Source organism: Capricornis sumatraensis, chromosome 3 (genome assembly GCF_032405125.1).
Source record: "Capricornis sumatraensis isolate serow.1 chromosome 3, serow.2, whole genome shotgun sequence".
Lineage (NCBI taxonomy): Eukaryota > Metazoa > Chordata > Mammalia > Artiodactyla > Bovidae > Capricornis > Capricornis sumatraensis.
Window position 1 is genome coordinate 172,891,288 of NC_091071.1, and position 17,970 is coordinate 172,909,257.

The window sequence follows — 17,970 nt, forward strand, 5'->3', positions numbered from 1 at the left end:
GGAAGGCACCGAAACGAGATGCCGACACGCTGCAGCACAGAGTAGGTCCGCTCGCTGCAACCAGAGAAAGCCTGAGAGCAGCAATGAAGAGCTAGTGCAACCAAAAATAATTAGTAAATAAACTATAAAAAATAAATAAAAGCCAAAGGAATACAAATGAAAGCAGCAATAAGACACTGTTGATGCAACAAAAAATAAAGAAGAGCTTTCCAAAAAGAAAAAGGGTGGGTGACACAATTTAATCCGAACTGTGGGCCCAGCGCCGTGAGCCAGCATCTAGTGCACGAGAGAAGGACCAGGAGTAACTACAGCAGAGTATTCACCTGATTTTTTCTGGGCTGTGAGAGCATAAATGCCTTTCCTGCTTGTTTCTGCTTTTTAACATTTTATAATCAAGCATTGCTTCAAACTTTCTTTTTTTGGTAAGGGGAATAAAAATTAAAAAATAAATATGTGTGTAAATGAAACAGGGAGATAATTTGAGAGATATATTGTTTTATTGTTCAGTTGCTACGTTGTGTCTGACTCTGAGACCCCAATGGACTGGAGCATGCCAGGCTACTCTGTCCTCTACTATCTCCCAGAGTTTGCTCAAATTTATGTCCATTGTGTCTGTGATGCTATCTAACCATCTCATATACCAGTATTATAAATGCTGCTAACTGGACATCTGTTTTTTTTTAATTTAGGGTATATTGGGACTATCTTTTCATGTCATTAAAAGCCCTCCTGTGGCTGATTCATGCTGATGTATGGCAGAAACCAACACAAATCTTGTAAAGCAATTATCCTCTGATTTAAAAAAATAAAAATTCTCCTAGAACATCTTTTGTTAATGCATGTGTGCCAAGTCACTTCAGTTGTGTCTGATTCTTTTTGACCCTGTGGACCATAGCCCACCGGGATCCTCTGTCCGTGGGATTATGCAGGCTAGAACACTGGAGTGGATTTCCATGCCCTCCTGCAAGGGATCTTCCCAGCCCCAGGATGGAGCTCATGTCTCTTAGTCTGCTGCACTGGTGGGCGAGTTCTTGACCACTAGTGCCACCTGGGAAGCCCAGATGGTCGTGTAGTATTCCATTATCCAGTGGTGCCTTAACTTAAGGGGAAAAAATGCTCCCTTGTTGGAGATTTAGGTTGTTTTAAACTGATTACTCATATAAATAGAGTGGAGCAAACATCCTTATAGCTCACACCTGTGTACAATTGAGATTATTTCCTTAGATAAATTGCCTAACGTGAAACTGCTAAGTCGAAAGGTATGTAAAATATTTAAGGTTTTTGATATTTGTGACCAAATTGCCCTTCAGCACAGAGATAATCTATCCACCTGTTTCCATGAAGACTCTTCTTCCCTTCACTTTTGCCATCACTATTCCCATTTAAGTAAAATCTTGCTAATAGATCCCATATTGCTGTTTTCAGTGATCTTGCAATGGAAAAGTTGATTTTTTAAAACGAAATGAGCCTTAGGATGTTTAGAAAGTCTCAAATTTTTTTTGCATGCACAATGCCACCATTAATGTAGTTTCCCCCACTTTTCTGGGTTCCCGCCTATTTTTAATTCATGTGTATCCAGCTGTGCATTGATATAGTACATGCAGTATAGACTGTTAGGCTTTATCTTACTTGTTTTCTCTCACCTTGATTTTCAAGAACACTGCCATGGGCCTCACAGTCCTTGCATTTACTACCCGCAGGGCTGATATTCCACCAGAGTGGGCTTTTCCCCCATAACTGTGCCCTTGTACCTGGACCTTTATGCTCATCACCATGTCTCACACTGCAGCTACTGCTGTGGTGTGTATCTTCAGGCTTAGAGCTTTTCCATCATGTTGAATAATTTTCTCAATTTCCAAGTTATGGTAAACCAGGGTCAAAGTGTGCAGCATTTTGGAGGGCTTCCCTGGTGGTCCAGAGGTTAAGAATCTGGCTTGTAATGCAGGGGACACAAGTTCGATCCCTGTTTGGGGAACTAAGATCCCATGTGCCGCGAGGCAAGTATACCTGAGCCCGCAACTACTGAACCTGCTCACCACAACTGGCAAGTCCATGTGGTGCAACTTGAGATCCCATGTGATGCAACTAAGACCTGACACAAATAAGTATATACACATACATGACTTCCCTGGTGGCTCAGACAGTAAAGTGTCTACCTCCAATGCAGGAGACTCCGGTTCAGTCCCTGGGTCAGGAAGATCTCCTGGAGAAGGAAATGGCAACCCACTCCAGTATTCTTGCTTGGAAAATCCCACGGATGGAGGAGCCTGGTAGGCTACAGTCCATGGGGTCGCAAAGAGTCAGACACGACTGAGTGACTTCACTTTCTTTCATATATTTTTTCATATCAATATATAAATATATTTAAAGTGTGCAGCATCTTCAAGGCCTTTGCCTAGTAGTGCTGCTTTGCACCCTGAAATGCCTGCACCCACTTACAGGACTGCCAGCTCTTTGGGCTTCCAGGTGGGTCAGTGGTAAAGAATCTGCCTGCCACTGCAGGGAATGCAGGAGACACAGGCTCAATCCCTAGGAGGGGAAGATCCCCTGGAGAAGGGCGTGCAGCCCACTCCAGTATTATTGCCTGGAGAATCCACCAGACAGAGGACCCTGGTAGGCTATAATCCATGGGGCTGCAAAGAGTTGGACACAACTGAGTAACTAATCCACCAGCTCTTTAGGGGTGAGATTGCTCCCTCTTTACCTCCACCCAGATCATTCTCTTCTTCCTTATAGCTTTGTGCACAATGTACTTTTATTCTTGAGACAGGGTATGATAGAAATGAGTGGACATTGAAGGCAGATGGTTCTGGGTCCACATAGAAGGTGCTCAATAAATATTTGTGAATTACATAATTAAGAATTATTGGGCTTCCTAGGTGGCTCAATAGTAAAGAATCTGCCTGAAGCCCTGGAGACACAAGTTAAATCCCTCAGTTGGGAAGAACCCCTGAAGGAAGTGGCAACCCGCTCGAGTGTTCTTGCCTGGAAAATTCCATGGACAGAAGAGCCTGGCGGGCTATATTTCGTGGGGTCCGAAAAGAGTCAGATGTGACTTAGCAACTAAATAACAACAACAACAAACTGCATAACAGTTACTGAACAACTACCGCATTCCAGGAACCTAAAAGGTTCTTTTACTACCGCAGCCTCCCGGTTGTTGGAAGAATTATTGTCCTTAGTTTATACAGGAAGATGCTAGGCTTAGCCTCTGGTTAGACGAATGTCTCTTGGCAAGGTACTGAACGTCTCTGAGTCTGTTTCCTCATGTTCAGAATGGATGTGCTAATACCCACCTTGCAGGGCTGCTGTGAGGATTAAATGAGTTAAGTCTGTGATGCATGGACACATGTCCTCTAAATGGTGAATGTTATTTTCAGTTATTCCAGGCGGACCCGATTACTTGACCATCCTGGAGCGATACTGCCTTATAGTTATTAAATGTATTCTTAGGCGTAAGGCACTGCTTTTTATTTATTTGAGAAGGGTTATTTATTCTGTCTTAAAATTTCTTTCCTCTCAGGGCATTATGATGTCAATGAATCCCTTGTGAAGCAGTCGCCAAAAATATTGATGTCTTGTTTCAAATCAAAAACCAACCGTGGATTAAAGCTGACGTCAACAGGCCCAGGACCCGGTTATTACAACCCAAATGGTCATCCCAAAGTTCAAAAAAAGACTCTGATCCCGTGAGTCCTGACTATTCTGATCTTTCTTCTGAAAGGTGTTTCTGGGGAAGGACCCCAACATGGGGGGAAAGGGAGGGATGTCACAGTTTGGCAGACACAGGCTGGGTAGCTCTCATGGAGTGCTTGTTGACACAGCAGGTACTCAAGAACTACTTGCTGAGTGCATCGTATTTATTGAGCAACTAACAGGAACTTAACATCTTCAAAGATCATGACACCCTTATTGTAGGAATGATTGTTTCTGCTTCATAGAGAAGGAAGTCAGGCTTCAGAGAGGCTGAGAGGCTTGCCTAAGTCCACACAGTTAAAAGGAGGTGCCTCTGGGACTCAGGCTCAGGACGGTTTGGATCGTCCAACATTCCCCACAGTGCTGTACTCCCCTGGTGCTGATATTATTCTATTTTTTAGAAACTCTCCACTGGGGTGGCAGGCTATATGGGAGCCATGATGCTCTCATAGTCTTGTACTGATAGGTTAAAAGCCTAGACTCTAGAGTTGGTCAGACCTGCTGCATTTGAACCTTGGCTCTGCTGTTTCTGAGCTGTGTGACCATCAGCCCTGCCCTAACCCCTCTGAGCCTCCATGCCCTCCACTGTAAAGTGGGGATAATTTATCTGAACATTGCTTTCAGATTGAAAACCAAGTATTGACATAGTAGGTACGAATGGTGACTCAAAACAAATTTTGAACGTGATGACAGGGATTGCTGTTACTGTTTTTAATCTCCCATACATTTAATGTAACTTTCCCCTCAGAGACTCAAAAATTCACAGGGCTTAATATTCCTCAAAACGGGTCTAGAACTTCTAGAACTAAGACCATCAAGGTCAGTCATCCTGTCATTTCTAAGTCCGAACCCCTCCATAATTCTCTCCAGGCAGCAGTGATTGTAGGGAGGGCTGACCAGCTGGGCTGGGACTAAAGGTGTAGCCACCTGGGACCCTCCAGAGAGGTCAGGCAGCTGGTGGGGACCATAGCCACAGCGGGTCAGAGAGGGTGGGCAGGCCAGGAACACGGCAAGACTGGGTCTGATCAGACCATCAGCCCAGGACAAGGGGTCAGAGGTCAGGGGTCAGGGAGAGGAGCAAGATGTGAGCCTGCTGTGTCCAACCCAGGACCTGGAGCCGGGACTCAGACCTCAGATGGAGTCCACCAGCTAAGTCCCTGATGCCCTAAGGATCTGGGGTTCTGTATGTTGACATTTTTCACATGCTGCAAGGCTTGGGACCAGGAAAGGAAAGTCTCCAAGAACAGGCTCTTTCCAAATGTCAGGGGCTCCCTGCCTCCGGGTTGGCTCGGGCAACACTGCCCCTCAGTGGAGTGGGAGAGAGGGCAGGTTTCAGGGTCAGCAGACCTGAGTGGGGATCACAGCTCCTTCTCTGGCAGAGACTCCTTCTCCACAAGCCTCCATGTTTCCATGTAATTAAGTGCAGATAAGAACTCCAAAATCACTGCAGATGGTGACTGCAGCCATGAAATTAAAAGATGCTTACTCCTTGGAAGAAAAGCTATGACCAACCTAGAGAGCATATTCAAAAGCAGAGACATTACTTTGCCGACTAACATCCGTCTAGTCAAGGGTATGGTTTTTCCAGTAGTCATGTATGGATGTGGGAATTGGACTGTGAAGAAGGCTGAGCACTGAAGAATTGATGCTTTTGAACTATGGTGTTGGAGAAGACTCTTGAGAGTCCCTTGGACTGCAAGGAGATCCAACCAGTCCATTCTGAAGGAGGTCAACCCTGGGATTTCTTTGGAAGGAATGATGCTAAAGCTGAAACCAGTACTTTGGCCACCTCATGCGAAGAGTTGACTCATTGGAAATGACTCTGATGCTGGGAGGGATTGGGGGCAGGAGGAGAAGGGAACGACAGAGGATGAGATGGCTGGATGGCATCACTGACTCGATGGACGTTAGTATGAGTGAACTCCGGGGGTTGGTGACGGATAGGGAGGCCTGGTGTGCTGCGATTCATGGGGTCGCAAAGAGTTGGACATGACTGAGCAACTCAACTGAACTGAACTGAAGAACCTGTGTTATTAAGTGCAGATAAGAACCAGGGCCTCCCTGGTAGCTCAGCTGGTAAAGAATCTGCCTGCAATGCAGGAGACCCCAGTTTGATCCCTGGGTTGGGAAGATCCCCAGTGGGATGGGCATGGAAACCCACTCCAATATTCTCACCTGGAGAATCCCCATGGACAGAGGAGCTTGGTGAGCTGCAGTTCATGGGGTCGCAAAGAGTAGGATAGGCTACCCACTCCAGTATTCTTGGGTTTCCCCGGTGGCTCAGTCGGTAAGGAATCTGCCTGCCATGCGGGAGAAGTGGGTTTGGTCCCTGGGTTGGGAAGATGCCCTGGAGGAGGGCATGGCAACTCACTCCAATATTCTCGCTTGGAGAATCCCCATGGACAGAGGAGCTTAGCAGGCTGCAGTGCATGATGTTGCAAAGAGTTGGACGCAACTGAGTGACTAAGCATAAGAACCTGTGTGGATTAGATAAGAAAGGGCTTGAAAATCGTTCACTCTTCTTATTACAGCCGCTGTTCTTCTATATCCCAGAGAGGGTTTGTAAGGGTAGAGGAGGCAGTTGTTTTGTGGTATGGCAGCTCAAGCCCCCATCCCAACTCTGGAAGCTTCTTCAGGGAACCCATGAGAGGAGAGGGGAGAGTGCTGCGTGTTCAGCTGTCTTCTTCAGAGCTGTGTCATTTGACCTTCTTTCGAGTTTGGACGAGTGGTTTGAAACAGTCTCATTTTACGGCATTTGCCTCTGTCGGTCAGCAGGCCCTAGCCGTTTCTGGTGCTGAGCTGGAGGCTTTGGGGAGCTCACGTTGCATTCCTTCAGCCAGGCTCTCCAGGAACAACTCCAGAGCAGGGCAGAGGAATGTGCCCCCAAATGCGGGGTGGTGGGGCCCCGAGTTTGCGTGGCCACACACATCCTCAAGGGCCATCTTTCCAGCAGGGTCAGGGCAGTGCTGCTGGCGCGTCTGGGGGTGGCTCTGGGCCCACTGGCTCTCCGTGATGCCTCCTGAATGGATGGTGCTTGCTTACTAAACCTAGGCATCGCTGCACACTATCCTTCTGCCCCTGGCAGCATCACAGTGCACATGAACTTGTTAAGGGCTCTGAGAAGGTCTGTTAAGTTGTTCAAGGCTCTGACAGGTCCTGCAGTAAAGGGACACGTCAGACCCAGTGTCCCTTAAACTTGGGTTCACTCTGGTGACTGGATGGCACCCCAGTTTCTGTGGCAGGCTCTGGGGTCGGGAGCTGCCCTTGGTGCCTCCCTGGGACTTTGTTTCTCCATGTGTGAAAAGAGGGGAAATCTTTCCATTTCTGACACTCCATGACCCAGTTTTGTTCACTGTGTCTGTCCCTCAGGAGAGCATTTGGGGACAGTGAACATGGAGCCAGCCTGGACCCACAGAAGAAGGTCCGGGATATCCTTTTGAGTTGACACGGAAAGGGTGAAATCGAGAAATCCGTAATTTCATTTTTTAAAGCAAAGAGATAAAGCTAAAGCGTGTTGTTGGTTATTCCAAAATAGCATCCATCTGTTGATGGTGGATGATAGAGAAAGGGATGTAATATAAAGAACAGATACAGCTGGATATGGTAGTATTTCAGGAGCATCCAAACGCCAGTCTCTCACATTTTAGGAGTATCCAAACTCACAGTCTCTCACGTTCAAATTCTGTTTCCTTTCCTGTGACCCTGGGGAGGAGGGAGAGGGAGGGGCACCTGTCCTGTCCTGGGGTTGCCAGGCCCAGGAGAAGGTCTGCGTTGTTTCCCCATCAACATTCTGAGACTTTGCTCCGCCTAGCCTCCTCATACTCAGATCCCCGGGGCTGTGTGGGGCAGCGGTGGAGAATCTGAGCATCATCACCGTGTCTCTGTTTTGGAAGCCCGGGGGTCACGTGCATGTGACGGGACGTGGGGGCCCTGTCCTTATTTCTCTTGCTGCCACGTGCATGGTTCCCTGTTCCCGGGTGGGGTTCCAGTTTGCAAAAATGGTATTTTGGGCTCTGCTTTCTTCAGGATGCAGAAAGGACAGGGGAGATGGTCATTCTTGCAGGAGTGGCTGAGCCCATGTCACCGACCCCTGCTGGCCTCCTGAGCTGGGAATGGGCTGAAGAGGCTGTGGCATCGTGGGCATAAGCACAGGCAGGGGCTCAGGCCCCCGAGACTCCTGTCTTCCCCTGGGAGGCTGGGGGCAGGGTTGGGGGTCACTTAACTCCCTGGGAATTCAAATTCACCCTCTGGGAACTGGGGCAAGAACACTTTACTATTTGAAAAGACTCTGATGCTGGGAAAGATTGAGGGCAGGAGGAGAAGGGGACGACAGAGGATGAGATGGTTGGATGGCATCACCGACCCGATGGACATGAGTTTGAGTAGACTCCGGGAGTTGGTGATGGACAGGGAGGCCTGGTGTGCTACAGTCCATAGGGTTGCAAAGAGTCGAACACAACTAGCGACTGAACTGAGCTGACACTTTATAATGGGCTTGTGCAGGCATGCTACGTCAATTCAGTCGTGTCTGACTCTTTGCGATCCTATGGACTGGAGCCCACCAGGCTCCTTTGTCCATCCATGCAGTTCACTAGTTCTGGCACACTATAAGCTTTCTATGAGTGTGGCTTGTACTTTTATTGAAATGTGTGAGCAAGTGAGTCCTCTACACTCACCTAATGTTTCTCGAGTGGTCCTGCAGGGCAGATGCTACGCCGGGCCTGGAGGGGTGTTGGTGTGGTCATTTCTGGGCCCCTCAGCTGCAGAACACATCACCAAGCATCTCTTTGCTATGGCCACGTTGCTGACTCAAAAGCTAAGAGGATTTCACAGCTCCCAGGGGGTCTTTGGAGGAGGCGCATCAGCTAGGGCTTCATTTCTTCAGGTCTTCAGTATCTGTCACAGTGATGACTCAAGGGCTCAGGATGAGTCAGGGTGAGGGCTTTTTGGAGATCAAAATAGTTCCTCCTAGGTGCTGCCTTCCAATTCACGCCAGCAACCAGGTGAAACACCCACTGACATCTTTCTAACCCTTGATCTGCTTCCTGGAGTTTTTAAGCCACTGGTTTTGCTCAGACACGCTGTCCTGTCACAGCCAGAGCCGAAGAATCAAGCCCCGTTGGCCCTGCTCCAATTTGGGTAATTATGTTGGATCCACCTAAAGTTCCCCTGGGATTTTCAATTAGATATGGGATGCTTCTTCCCAAGCGGCTGTAATCTGTCACCCGCTACCCTGTTAAGCAGATACCACATTCCACCCTAGAGGCAATCGGCTGCCCTTTAATGATGAGAAAAAATTGCCCCTTTATTCCTCCCGACCCTGGGAATCCCTGAGGCAGAGTGAATCTATGCCTGGGAGTGTCCCGAGGGTCTCCGATGCCCTCCCCCAGTGACCCGCGGAGTCGTTGTGGGACACATTCATTATTCTCAGGGTGATTTGCAAATAGCTCACATTGGAAGATGCAAACACAACTTAATCCAGTTGTGGCCAACTCAGAGCCTTTGATAGATGTTTTCTTTCCTCCGGGCAGAACCAGATTGGCTTTTATAGCTGGGTGACGAGGCTCATAAAAGCCCTGGTCACAATGCACTGTGGCTGCCCTGGGCCTGATCCAGTCTGACCCCGGTGATTTGCCCAGCCCCACAGTGACACAGAAGGACCAGCCCTGGATGACGATAAAACCGTCAGGTGGGGTTTAGATGCCTGGGCTCCCCTGCTTGCTTCAACTCCCCTGCTTTTCTCGGCAGTCAGGCAAATGTTCTCAGGAATAGGGACCAGGGCCTCAGAGATGGATAAGACACCAGGCATGCGTGCTAAGTCGCTTCAGTCGTGTCCAACTCTTTGGGACCCTATGGACTGTAACCCACCAGGCTCCTCCATCCATGGGATTCTCCAGGCAAGAATACTGGAGTGGGTTGCCATGCCCTCCTCCAGAGGATCTTATAAGGCACCGTTCCCTCTGCTAGAGAGCTAGGAAAGTCAAAAGCATAGAAAAGCTACTGTGTTTCTTGCAGAGAAGAATGGCTGCTGTGTTCTGAGGGGCCAGCCACGCGGTGCTCAGAGCTTTCACATTGTCTAGTGGTCTCCAGCTCCATCACTGGTCGGGATGGTTACACAGAGTTCACAGAGGATCCAGACTCGCTCAGGAGGTGGAGCAGAGAATCCAGGTCTCTCTGACTCCAAAACCCATGCTCCTCTGTGGAGCCAGGGAAGGAAGGTGGGAAACGGGGAGGAAAGTGGCTGGGAGAGTTTCCCTGGAGGAGGTGAGAAGCGAAGAGGGGGTCAGAGTTCCCAGGGAAGGGAGGTGGTCCTGGAAAATGGACCAGCACAGCAAGGCCTGGAGTTGTTGGATAGCGCTGTGCTGGGTGTTTCTGAGAGGTGACCTGGGAGTTAGGTGGCATTGAGAGGCCATAGGTAGGAGTTTTCCTGTCACTCTCCATCAGGGTCTGTAAGGGGGATGGTCAGAAACCCAAGTGAACAACCCAGAATTGATGGGTGGATGGAGGCTTGAAGGCGGTCCAGGGCCCAGCCTCTGGCTCCTTGTGCCCAGTCCTGGCTTGTCCCACTTCCAGGCTTTTGCACCTGCTCTTTCCTCTGTAGGAAATGCCCTCTTCTTAGGAGACACAAGAGACATGGGTTCGATCCCTTGATTGGGAAGACCCCGTGGAGTAGAAAATGGCAACCCACTCCAGTATTCTTGTCTGGCAAATCCCACGGACAGAGGAGCCTAGAGGGCTCCAGGCCATGGAGTCACAAAGAGCCAGACATGGCTGAGCGTGCACACACTGAGCGTGCACACACTGAGCATGACTGGCTGTCCATGCTTTCTACCCAAAGAACTCCTGCTTACTTTTCAGGGCAAATGTTACCTCTTCTAGGGGAGATTTCTGGATTCACCCAGTTGCAATCTATTCTAACATTTCATGTTTTAGAAGATGGTATGGTTTTTGCAGTAGTCATGTATGGATGTGAGAGTTGAACTCTAAAGAAAACTGAGCCCCAAAGAATTGATGCTTTTGAACCGTGGTGTTGGAGAAGACTCTTGAGAGTCCCTTGGACTGCAAGGAGATCCAACCAGTCCATCCTAAAGGAGATCAGTCCTGGGTGTTATTTGGAAGGACTGATACTGAAGTTCCAATACTCTGGCCACCTGATGCGAAGAACTGACTCATTGGAAAAGACCCTGATGCTGGGAAAGATTGAAGGCGGGAGGAGAAGGGGACAACAGAGGATGAGATGGTTGGATGGCATCACCGACTTGATGGACATGAGTTTGGGTAAACTCCGGGAGTTGGTGATGGACAGGGAGGGCTGGCGTGCTGTGGTCCATGGGGTTGCAAAGAGTTGGACAGGACGAAGCAACTGAACTGAACTGAGCAGCACTCATTCATCTTCATAACAGCCCTGGGTGGCAGGTATTATTATCTACTGCTTTACAGATAAAGAAATTCAAGCTTAGGTTAAGAGAGTTTTCTAAGGATGCACAGCTAGTGGACGGGGAGGTGGAGATTCAGACTCAAGCCTGTCTGAGTGCGAAGCCTGTACTGCCTTGAGTCATCACCAGTTGTGATTGTCACTAGCAGTGGACTGTCAACCCTAGGGAGCATTCAGGGTCTGTGTCTTAGCCCACTACAGTCTGGACTCCCCAGAGTGTTGGCACAGAGCCATATATGGGGCTGACACTCTCCAAAGATCCACAAGTTGAGTTGGTGGGGCCAAGCCTCTCCTGGACACGTGGATGGAGGGGAGGGTGAGGGACAGCTCTCACTCACTCTCAGCAAGAATCTGGTGAGAGACTGATCCCACCTGCCCAGCCCCCTGCAGGCCATCTCTGGTCAGGAGAATAGACACTTCAGTCTACTCAAAGAACTAGGCTCGGGGTGACCCAGACCCATGGGGTGACCTCATATGGTGGTTGGCCCATTCCAGCTCTAACTTCCAGGAATCATGATGCCAGTCACACACTCATCAAACTCCTGAAGGTGCTCAGAACAACTAGACTCCAGCTTTTATTAATAAGGCGAGAGTGGTGGATCACACTATATATAATCAGTTCTTCCATGCAAACTGGAGGGAAAGAAAGGAGGCAATGTATGTTTTTTTTCAGGCACATCTGTGATTTTTATTTTGCATAAATGTATATGCTATTCAGGCAACTCCTAGTATATAAAGATGTATATACTTCCCTAAAATGGCTAGTGGCATAGTCTAGCCTCACGTTAGACCTGTTAGAAGTGGTTGGGCTAAGCTATTCCCTCAAAATGAGCCCCGGGTTGTGTTGACATTAGTGAGCAAGGCTGGGAGGTCAGCTGGCCCTGTGGGAGGTGTGATCTGGGGGAAGTTCAAACTTTGTTAAGACTTTTATGTTCATTTTCAAACTTCATGGACTAATTTAGCTTTTTGCTATGGTTTTCTTCAGTTAATTTTTTTTAACTTTTAATTTTGTATTGGGGTGTCGCCAATTCACAAACAATGTTGTGATAGTTTCAGGTGAACAGGGAAGGGACTCAGCCATATATATACATGTATCTATTCTCCCCCAAACTCCAGAAGGCAATGTATTTTTCCTCCTTTCCCCGTGGACACCTTTATTCTAAATACAAGCATCCAAGCCATCTGTTCCTCCTTCCCAAGATGTGAGCCTCAAGTAGGCTGCCCACAGCACCCCTTCCACCCCCTGACAATGGGAGTGTCCACCCTGCCTCCAGGTAACTCTGGCGAGGGGTCCCCTAACCTCACTTTCAGAGGCTCTGTTGCCCATGTGGGATCAGGCGGCGGGCAGTGGTACTGCAGGGGATGGCAGGAATAACAATGACTCCTTTTACTGAGCATGTACTGTGTGCTGGCGCTCTGCTGGGGGCCTGACATAGCTTTTCTCCAGTCTTCCGTCCCCTTATAAGGGGGGAAGAGAGGTCCAGGGACTTGGCTGACTGGCATTCCAACTCAGGCCTATGTGACTCCGAAAATCAAGAACACCCCTCTGCCAAGAGGCCCTCTGCACGTGGCTAGGCACCAAGACTTGAGTTCCAGAGCCGGCACGACTCCCCACCTGCTCTGTCATATCGGGTGACTTACTTCCTCTCTCTGGGCCCCAACTTCTTTAGCAAAATAAGGAGGTTGGATGAGACATCTCTAGGTCACCTCTAGTTCTCCAAGTCTAAGAACACCTCTCTTCAGAAGATGTTGGCCAAAGGGCACCGGAATTCCAGCGCTGGGGATCTCAGTCCCTCTTTTGTTTGGATGGGTTGATGTCAAGCTGGGGTGCATCTCCCGGGGCCACTCAGGGCTCTAAGAAACCTCTCCTATCTTTTGGTGCAAGACCTGAGGAGAAGCTCCGAATGCGAGGTGGGAGTGAGCAGCCCTTCTATGGCGTGGCTGGGGGAGAAGAGGGATCCTTACTGTAATCTCAGGGTTCCTGGGCAACCCAGTGGATCTCTTTGCTTTTTGTTTTTTGTTTTTTTCACCTGTGCTCATTACCTGAGCGCTTTTCTCTTTTTATTCTCTTCTTTTTATTTGTTTGGCTGTGTCAGGTCTTCGTTGTGTCATGCGGGATCTTTCCTTGGGGCACGTGGACTCTCTCGTTGTGGCGCATGGGCTTCAGAATGCCTGGTCTTAGTTGCCCTGTGGCATGTGGGATCTTAGTTCCCCAGGGAGGGACCCACATTCCCCTGCCCCAGTGGGACTTTTTGAATCAAGGCCCAGTGGGAGGTCACAGCTTAGAGGTTATCATGTCCAACCCCCTCATTTTACAGATGGGGAGACTCAGTCTCAGAGTGAATTAGAGTGAGGGGTTCAGGTACAGGTTTCATCTCTCTTTATTCTTTCAGTCACAGGCTTTAGAAGACTCCCTTTCCTGAAGGATGGGGAGACAGAACTAAAACCAATCGAAATCTCAATTGTTGGTGATTGTTATCCAGAGGTCTCTTGATTTCCAACCCAGTGTTTCTCCACTCCTACCTCCTGCCTTGCCAGAAAAAACATTGAATATGTTTGTGAAACATCAATGCTAGGGCAACCTCTAATCTTGGGAAGGCAAACCTTTGGAATTCTGGGTGCCTATCCCATTTCCTGGCCATGTAGGCATCACAAGAGGCTCACTAATGTTCTTCCCGTTGAGCCCAAGTGAGGCCTTAGTTGTTTTGTTTTTTTTTTCCCTGTTAAAATATTAGTTTATTTCATGTCTTTGCTGTGCCCAGCAAATTATGTCAGTTATTTTTAATCCCACTTAGAGACGTTTAAATTTATTTTAGAAGGATAAGTGAAACCAACCCTGGCAGGGCTTGTCCATATCAATTCATATCTCCAGTCAATCTGCATTTTGTTCTGATCAAATGTGTTTTTAGAATTTTTAGCACAAGGGTAAAAGTCCCTTTAAAAATTAGATGGTAAATTGAAAGACCGATAAAGCTGTTAGTCTTAAAATATACATGCTCTTTGGCACTTCTTGTTTCTTACTGTGGGAATGGATGAGGGAAGGAAGCATGAAGTTGGAGCAATTTAAAAGCAGTTTCCAGAAAACTCTCTCTCGTTTAAAAAGTATGTTCCTTGAATGTGCACTGTGCGTCCACCCTGTACTTTTTTTCACATTTCAGTTTTGCCATAAAGTGAAGGGCTGAAGCAAGGGCTAGGGCATGTGGTTTAGAAGGAAAAGTTAACCCCTCCCTCAGCTAGCTGTTTAACCTAATGGAAGCTTTCTCAGTTCCTTACCCTGAGCTCCAGCCAGGCACAACCACGTGATCAGAGCTGGCCCATGGCTTTGATGCTGTCTGCCTTTCCCGATCAGCTCGATGACATCAGCCACCCTCAGCAACCCTGTGTACCGCGCTCTCGCTCTGTGCTGGGCCCTGTCCTGACCACCATGTGTTAAGGGCGTCATCTCGTTTAACCCTGACAACAAGCCTACGGGGTAGGTCCTATTGTGATCACCCTCGTGCAGGCGAGGAGACTGAGGTCCAGGGCCCCCAGACCACTGGCAGTGGCGCCGGAAGCAGAAACCGGTCTCCTACGCCCCATCCAGTCCTCTTGTAGAGCCTCAGCACTACAGCTAAAACCTGCCACTTCCTCCGCAGACTGACTTAGTGACACCTTCCCGATTTGTCTTTTCTAAAGGAGAAACCCCATCCTGAACTTCTCCGCCCAGCCTTTGCCTCTGCCCCCGAAGCCGCCTCTGCCAGGCCCCGGGCAGTACGAGATCGTGGACTACACGGGGCCCCGCAAGCACTTCATCTCCAGTGCGTCTTTCGTGTCCAACACCAGCCGGTGGACAGCGGGGCCGTCCCAGCCAGGCCTGCCCGGCCCAGGTCAGAGGACTGGTTTCAGTGATTGTAAAAACTAAATCTGGACTTGTCTGTCATTCCTGGGCCTTCAAATGCCACGGATTTATAGGCTGTTTGCCAAATAGTTTACAGGGGTTAGAGTAGATAGAGAAGACTTTTCAGCTTACACTTTCAGAGTAGGAAAGGTTGTTGGTTTTTTTTTTTTTTTTTTAAGGGGAAAGGGCTCTTAGAGATGATCCAGGCCAAGGATTTGTAACTGAGAGCTGTGAATGTTCAAGGGCTTCCCTGGTGGCTCAGTGGTAAAGAATCTGTCTGCCAATGCAGGAGATGCGGGTTCGACCCCTGGGTTGGGAAGGTCCTTTGGAGAAGGTCATGGCAACCCACTCCAGTATTCTTGTCTGGGAAATCCCATGGACAGAGCATCTGGTGGGCTACAGTCCATGGGCCGCAAGAGTCGGACATGACTTAGTGGCTAGACAACAGCGACAACAGGAATGTCGTTTTCAAGAGGCAAAAAGATGGGCTGTAGGGGGTCTGTGACCTTGAAATTGCCTGCAGATTTGGAGCACACAGACATTATTTTCTGGGGGGAAGAGCCACAGCTTTTGTCTAAAAAGTTCATGTTCTTAAAAATGTTTAAGCTGTGGTTCTAATCTGACGGGGTCACTTCCCAGATGGGGAGAGCCCAGAGAGCAAGGTGTCACAGCCCGAGGAGGAGTGGCAAGGCCGAGACCCAGACTCTCTTCCCTTGATGCCTTATCTGTCTTGAAATAAACCAGGGCTCCACCTGAGCAGCTCTTTCAAGCCACCTAGTTCTGCTCCCTTGTACAGGTGAGCTGACAGCCGGGGGACTTGCTCCAGCGGGTGGTCTGCACTCCCCCCCCCCCCCCGCCACCTACCTGTAGTTCTCAGTGGAGCTCTTTAGCCATTTACGGCCCCCATGATGGAAGAGTTCATGGCATTGGGGACTGACAGGTGGGCTGGTGGGCAGGTGACATGGGAGCGGGACGGCAGGACTTCGGGGACTGCCAGGCCTGTGAAGGTCAGTCTTCCAATGAGTATCTCTGAGGCTCCCACCCTAGGGAGGCAAAGATGACTCAAGTCCGGTGCCAGCCCCCAAAGGCGTCCCCATCCCTCCACACACACAGGTGAGTAAAGTGCAAGGTAGACCGGACAGGAAGAATGCATTCCCACGGCTCTGTCCCTGGAAACATAGTGAGAATCAAGCCAGTAAGACGGCAGAGGTTCGACCTTGGGCTCATCTGGCCAGTCCAGGCAGAGCTCGGCTTGGTCCGGCAAGCGTACTAAGGTGCCGTGTGAGTGGTGAGCGTGAGGACCCCGGGGACAGCAGGATCCTGGCCTGCCCCTGCTTGGCCCGGTCCTCTAGGAGCCTTCTCTGAGCATCTTCTCCAGGCTGGTGCCTGGAGCGCAGGTGCAGGCTCATTCCTGCTGCTGTGTTCCCCTAGGCCAAGGTGGGCTTCCCCGCGGGCCCCCCCGCCTAAGCACCTGCAAACATCTGCCTTCTTGGCTTCCGGTGTATGCAGACCTTCCTAGAGAGCCGTGGTAGCTTCCTGTCAGCGGCTCCCTCGTGAGCCAAATCTGCGTCTGTAAGAGTTTCCAGTCACCCCAGCTTGTGGTTCCCAAGCCCTGCGTGATCCTGGCTGCTGTTGTCAGGGTTTTTTTTTTTTTTTTTTTTTAATTTCTGAACTAAATCAAAGCAAAACCCTGTTCAGCTGACCCTCAGCTTCTTTAAGACTATTGCTCTCCTCATTCCCCAGCCCCCCTCAAATTCTATACAACTCTTTTGCAAATTTTCTTCTGTTAAAGAAGCTGGTGAGTTGAAGAAGGTGGGAAACCAGAGTTTGAGTCCCATCCCAGCCAGTTTCAGAGCCCGACAACCTTGGGCCAGTCCCTACCTCCCTGGCTCCCCACAATGTCGGGGGCAGGGGACCTGATCGGGGGTCCCGCCCTCTCTGACACCAAGTGTAAGGGCCTTGAGGACTGGCCTTTTCTTTCTCAACACACTCTCTCTCTCTCCACAGCCACGTACAGGCCGGAATTCCCTGGCAAGCAGTCCTTTCTCTACAATGAGGACAACAAATGGATCCCAGTGTTGTAGTCGCCACATTCGAGCTCAAGGAGACCCCCAGCCACCCATCCAGGCACCCCAGGGGGTCAGCAGGGAGTGCCCATCTCGTGTGTATGTGCCAGCTGGTGGCACGGGTGGCCTTGCCCCCTCCCCCTCATCCCTTGCCGGCTGTTGCAAGCAGACTGCCATGCTTGTCCTAGTCCTGAGCTGTCCCCTGGAGTATGGAGACCCCCGCCCACCCCGCACTGAGCCCCGTGGATTCCTGAGCAGAAGCGAGGGGTGGACAGAGCCCCCGCCTCGGTCACTTCACCCCTCGCATCTGTCCAGGCTGGCTCTGCACACCTCCCCGCTCAGTCGCCAGCAGCTCGCGAAGCTTGGCCTCCAAGAGGAGGCCACCGCCGGCCAATGCCCCATCCCGAAGCCTGATGCTGAGCCGGGGCCCTGCGGCCGTGGCCCCAGCACCCTCCCATCCTTTGGCCTTTGACCTCCACATCCCTCCCGGAATTCTAGGGGCCAGGAAGGCCCAGAGGCACAGTGACAGGGACCTGGAGGGCTTGCCTGGCCCTTGTCCGCCAGCTCAGGCCTCGTGTCTCACCTCAGGGAGAGCATGGCAGCATCACTGTGGTCTCGTGAGCTCATCACCCGCCCTCAGGGGAGGCCAACCCATCCGTTTATTGGCTCTGTGCCCAAGGGGCAGGTGCAGGCAGGACCCTCTGGGGCCAGAGTCCCGGGCACAGCGGTTCTGCGGGGCGCCTGTAGGTCCTTTCACCCGGCTTTCCCCTTCCCTGGCCCGGTCTCTGTCCCCCTCACCCCTGCTCAAGTTGAATATGATCTTGACTGAACCTTTTCGGGCCTGCCAATTCAGCCCCCCTTGGCAAGGAGAAGGGATTCTCAAGGAACCCAGGGGA

At 50.1% G+C, this 17,970-nt stretch overlaps 1 protein-coding gene across 1 annotated transcript in view; it reads left to right on the top strand.

Moving 5' to 3' along the window:
- Window positions 1-17,092, top strand: part of STPG1 (sperm tail PG-rich repeat containing 1) — a 51,602-nt gene extending 34,510 nt beyond the window's left edge. The window contains exons 6-8 of the mRNA XM_068969461.1: window positions 3,524-3,689; window positions 14,807-14,997; window positions 17,016-17,092. Coding sequence (XP_068825562.1) covers window positions 3,524-3,689; window positions 14,807-14,997; window positions 17,016-17,092 — 434 coding nt within the window. The remainder of the gene's footprint in view (window positions 1-3,523; window positions 3,690-14,806; window positions 14,998-17,015) is intronic.
- Window positions 17,093-17,970: the final 878 nt, after the last annotated feature.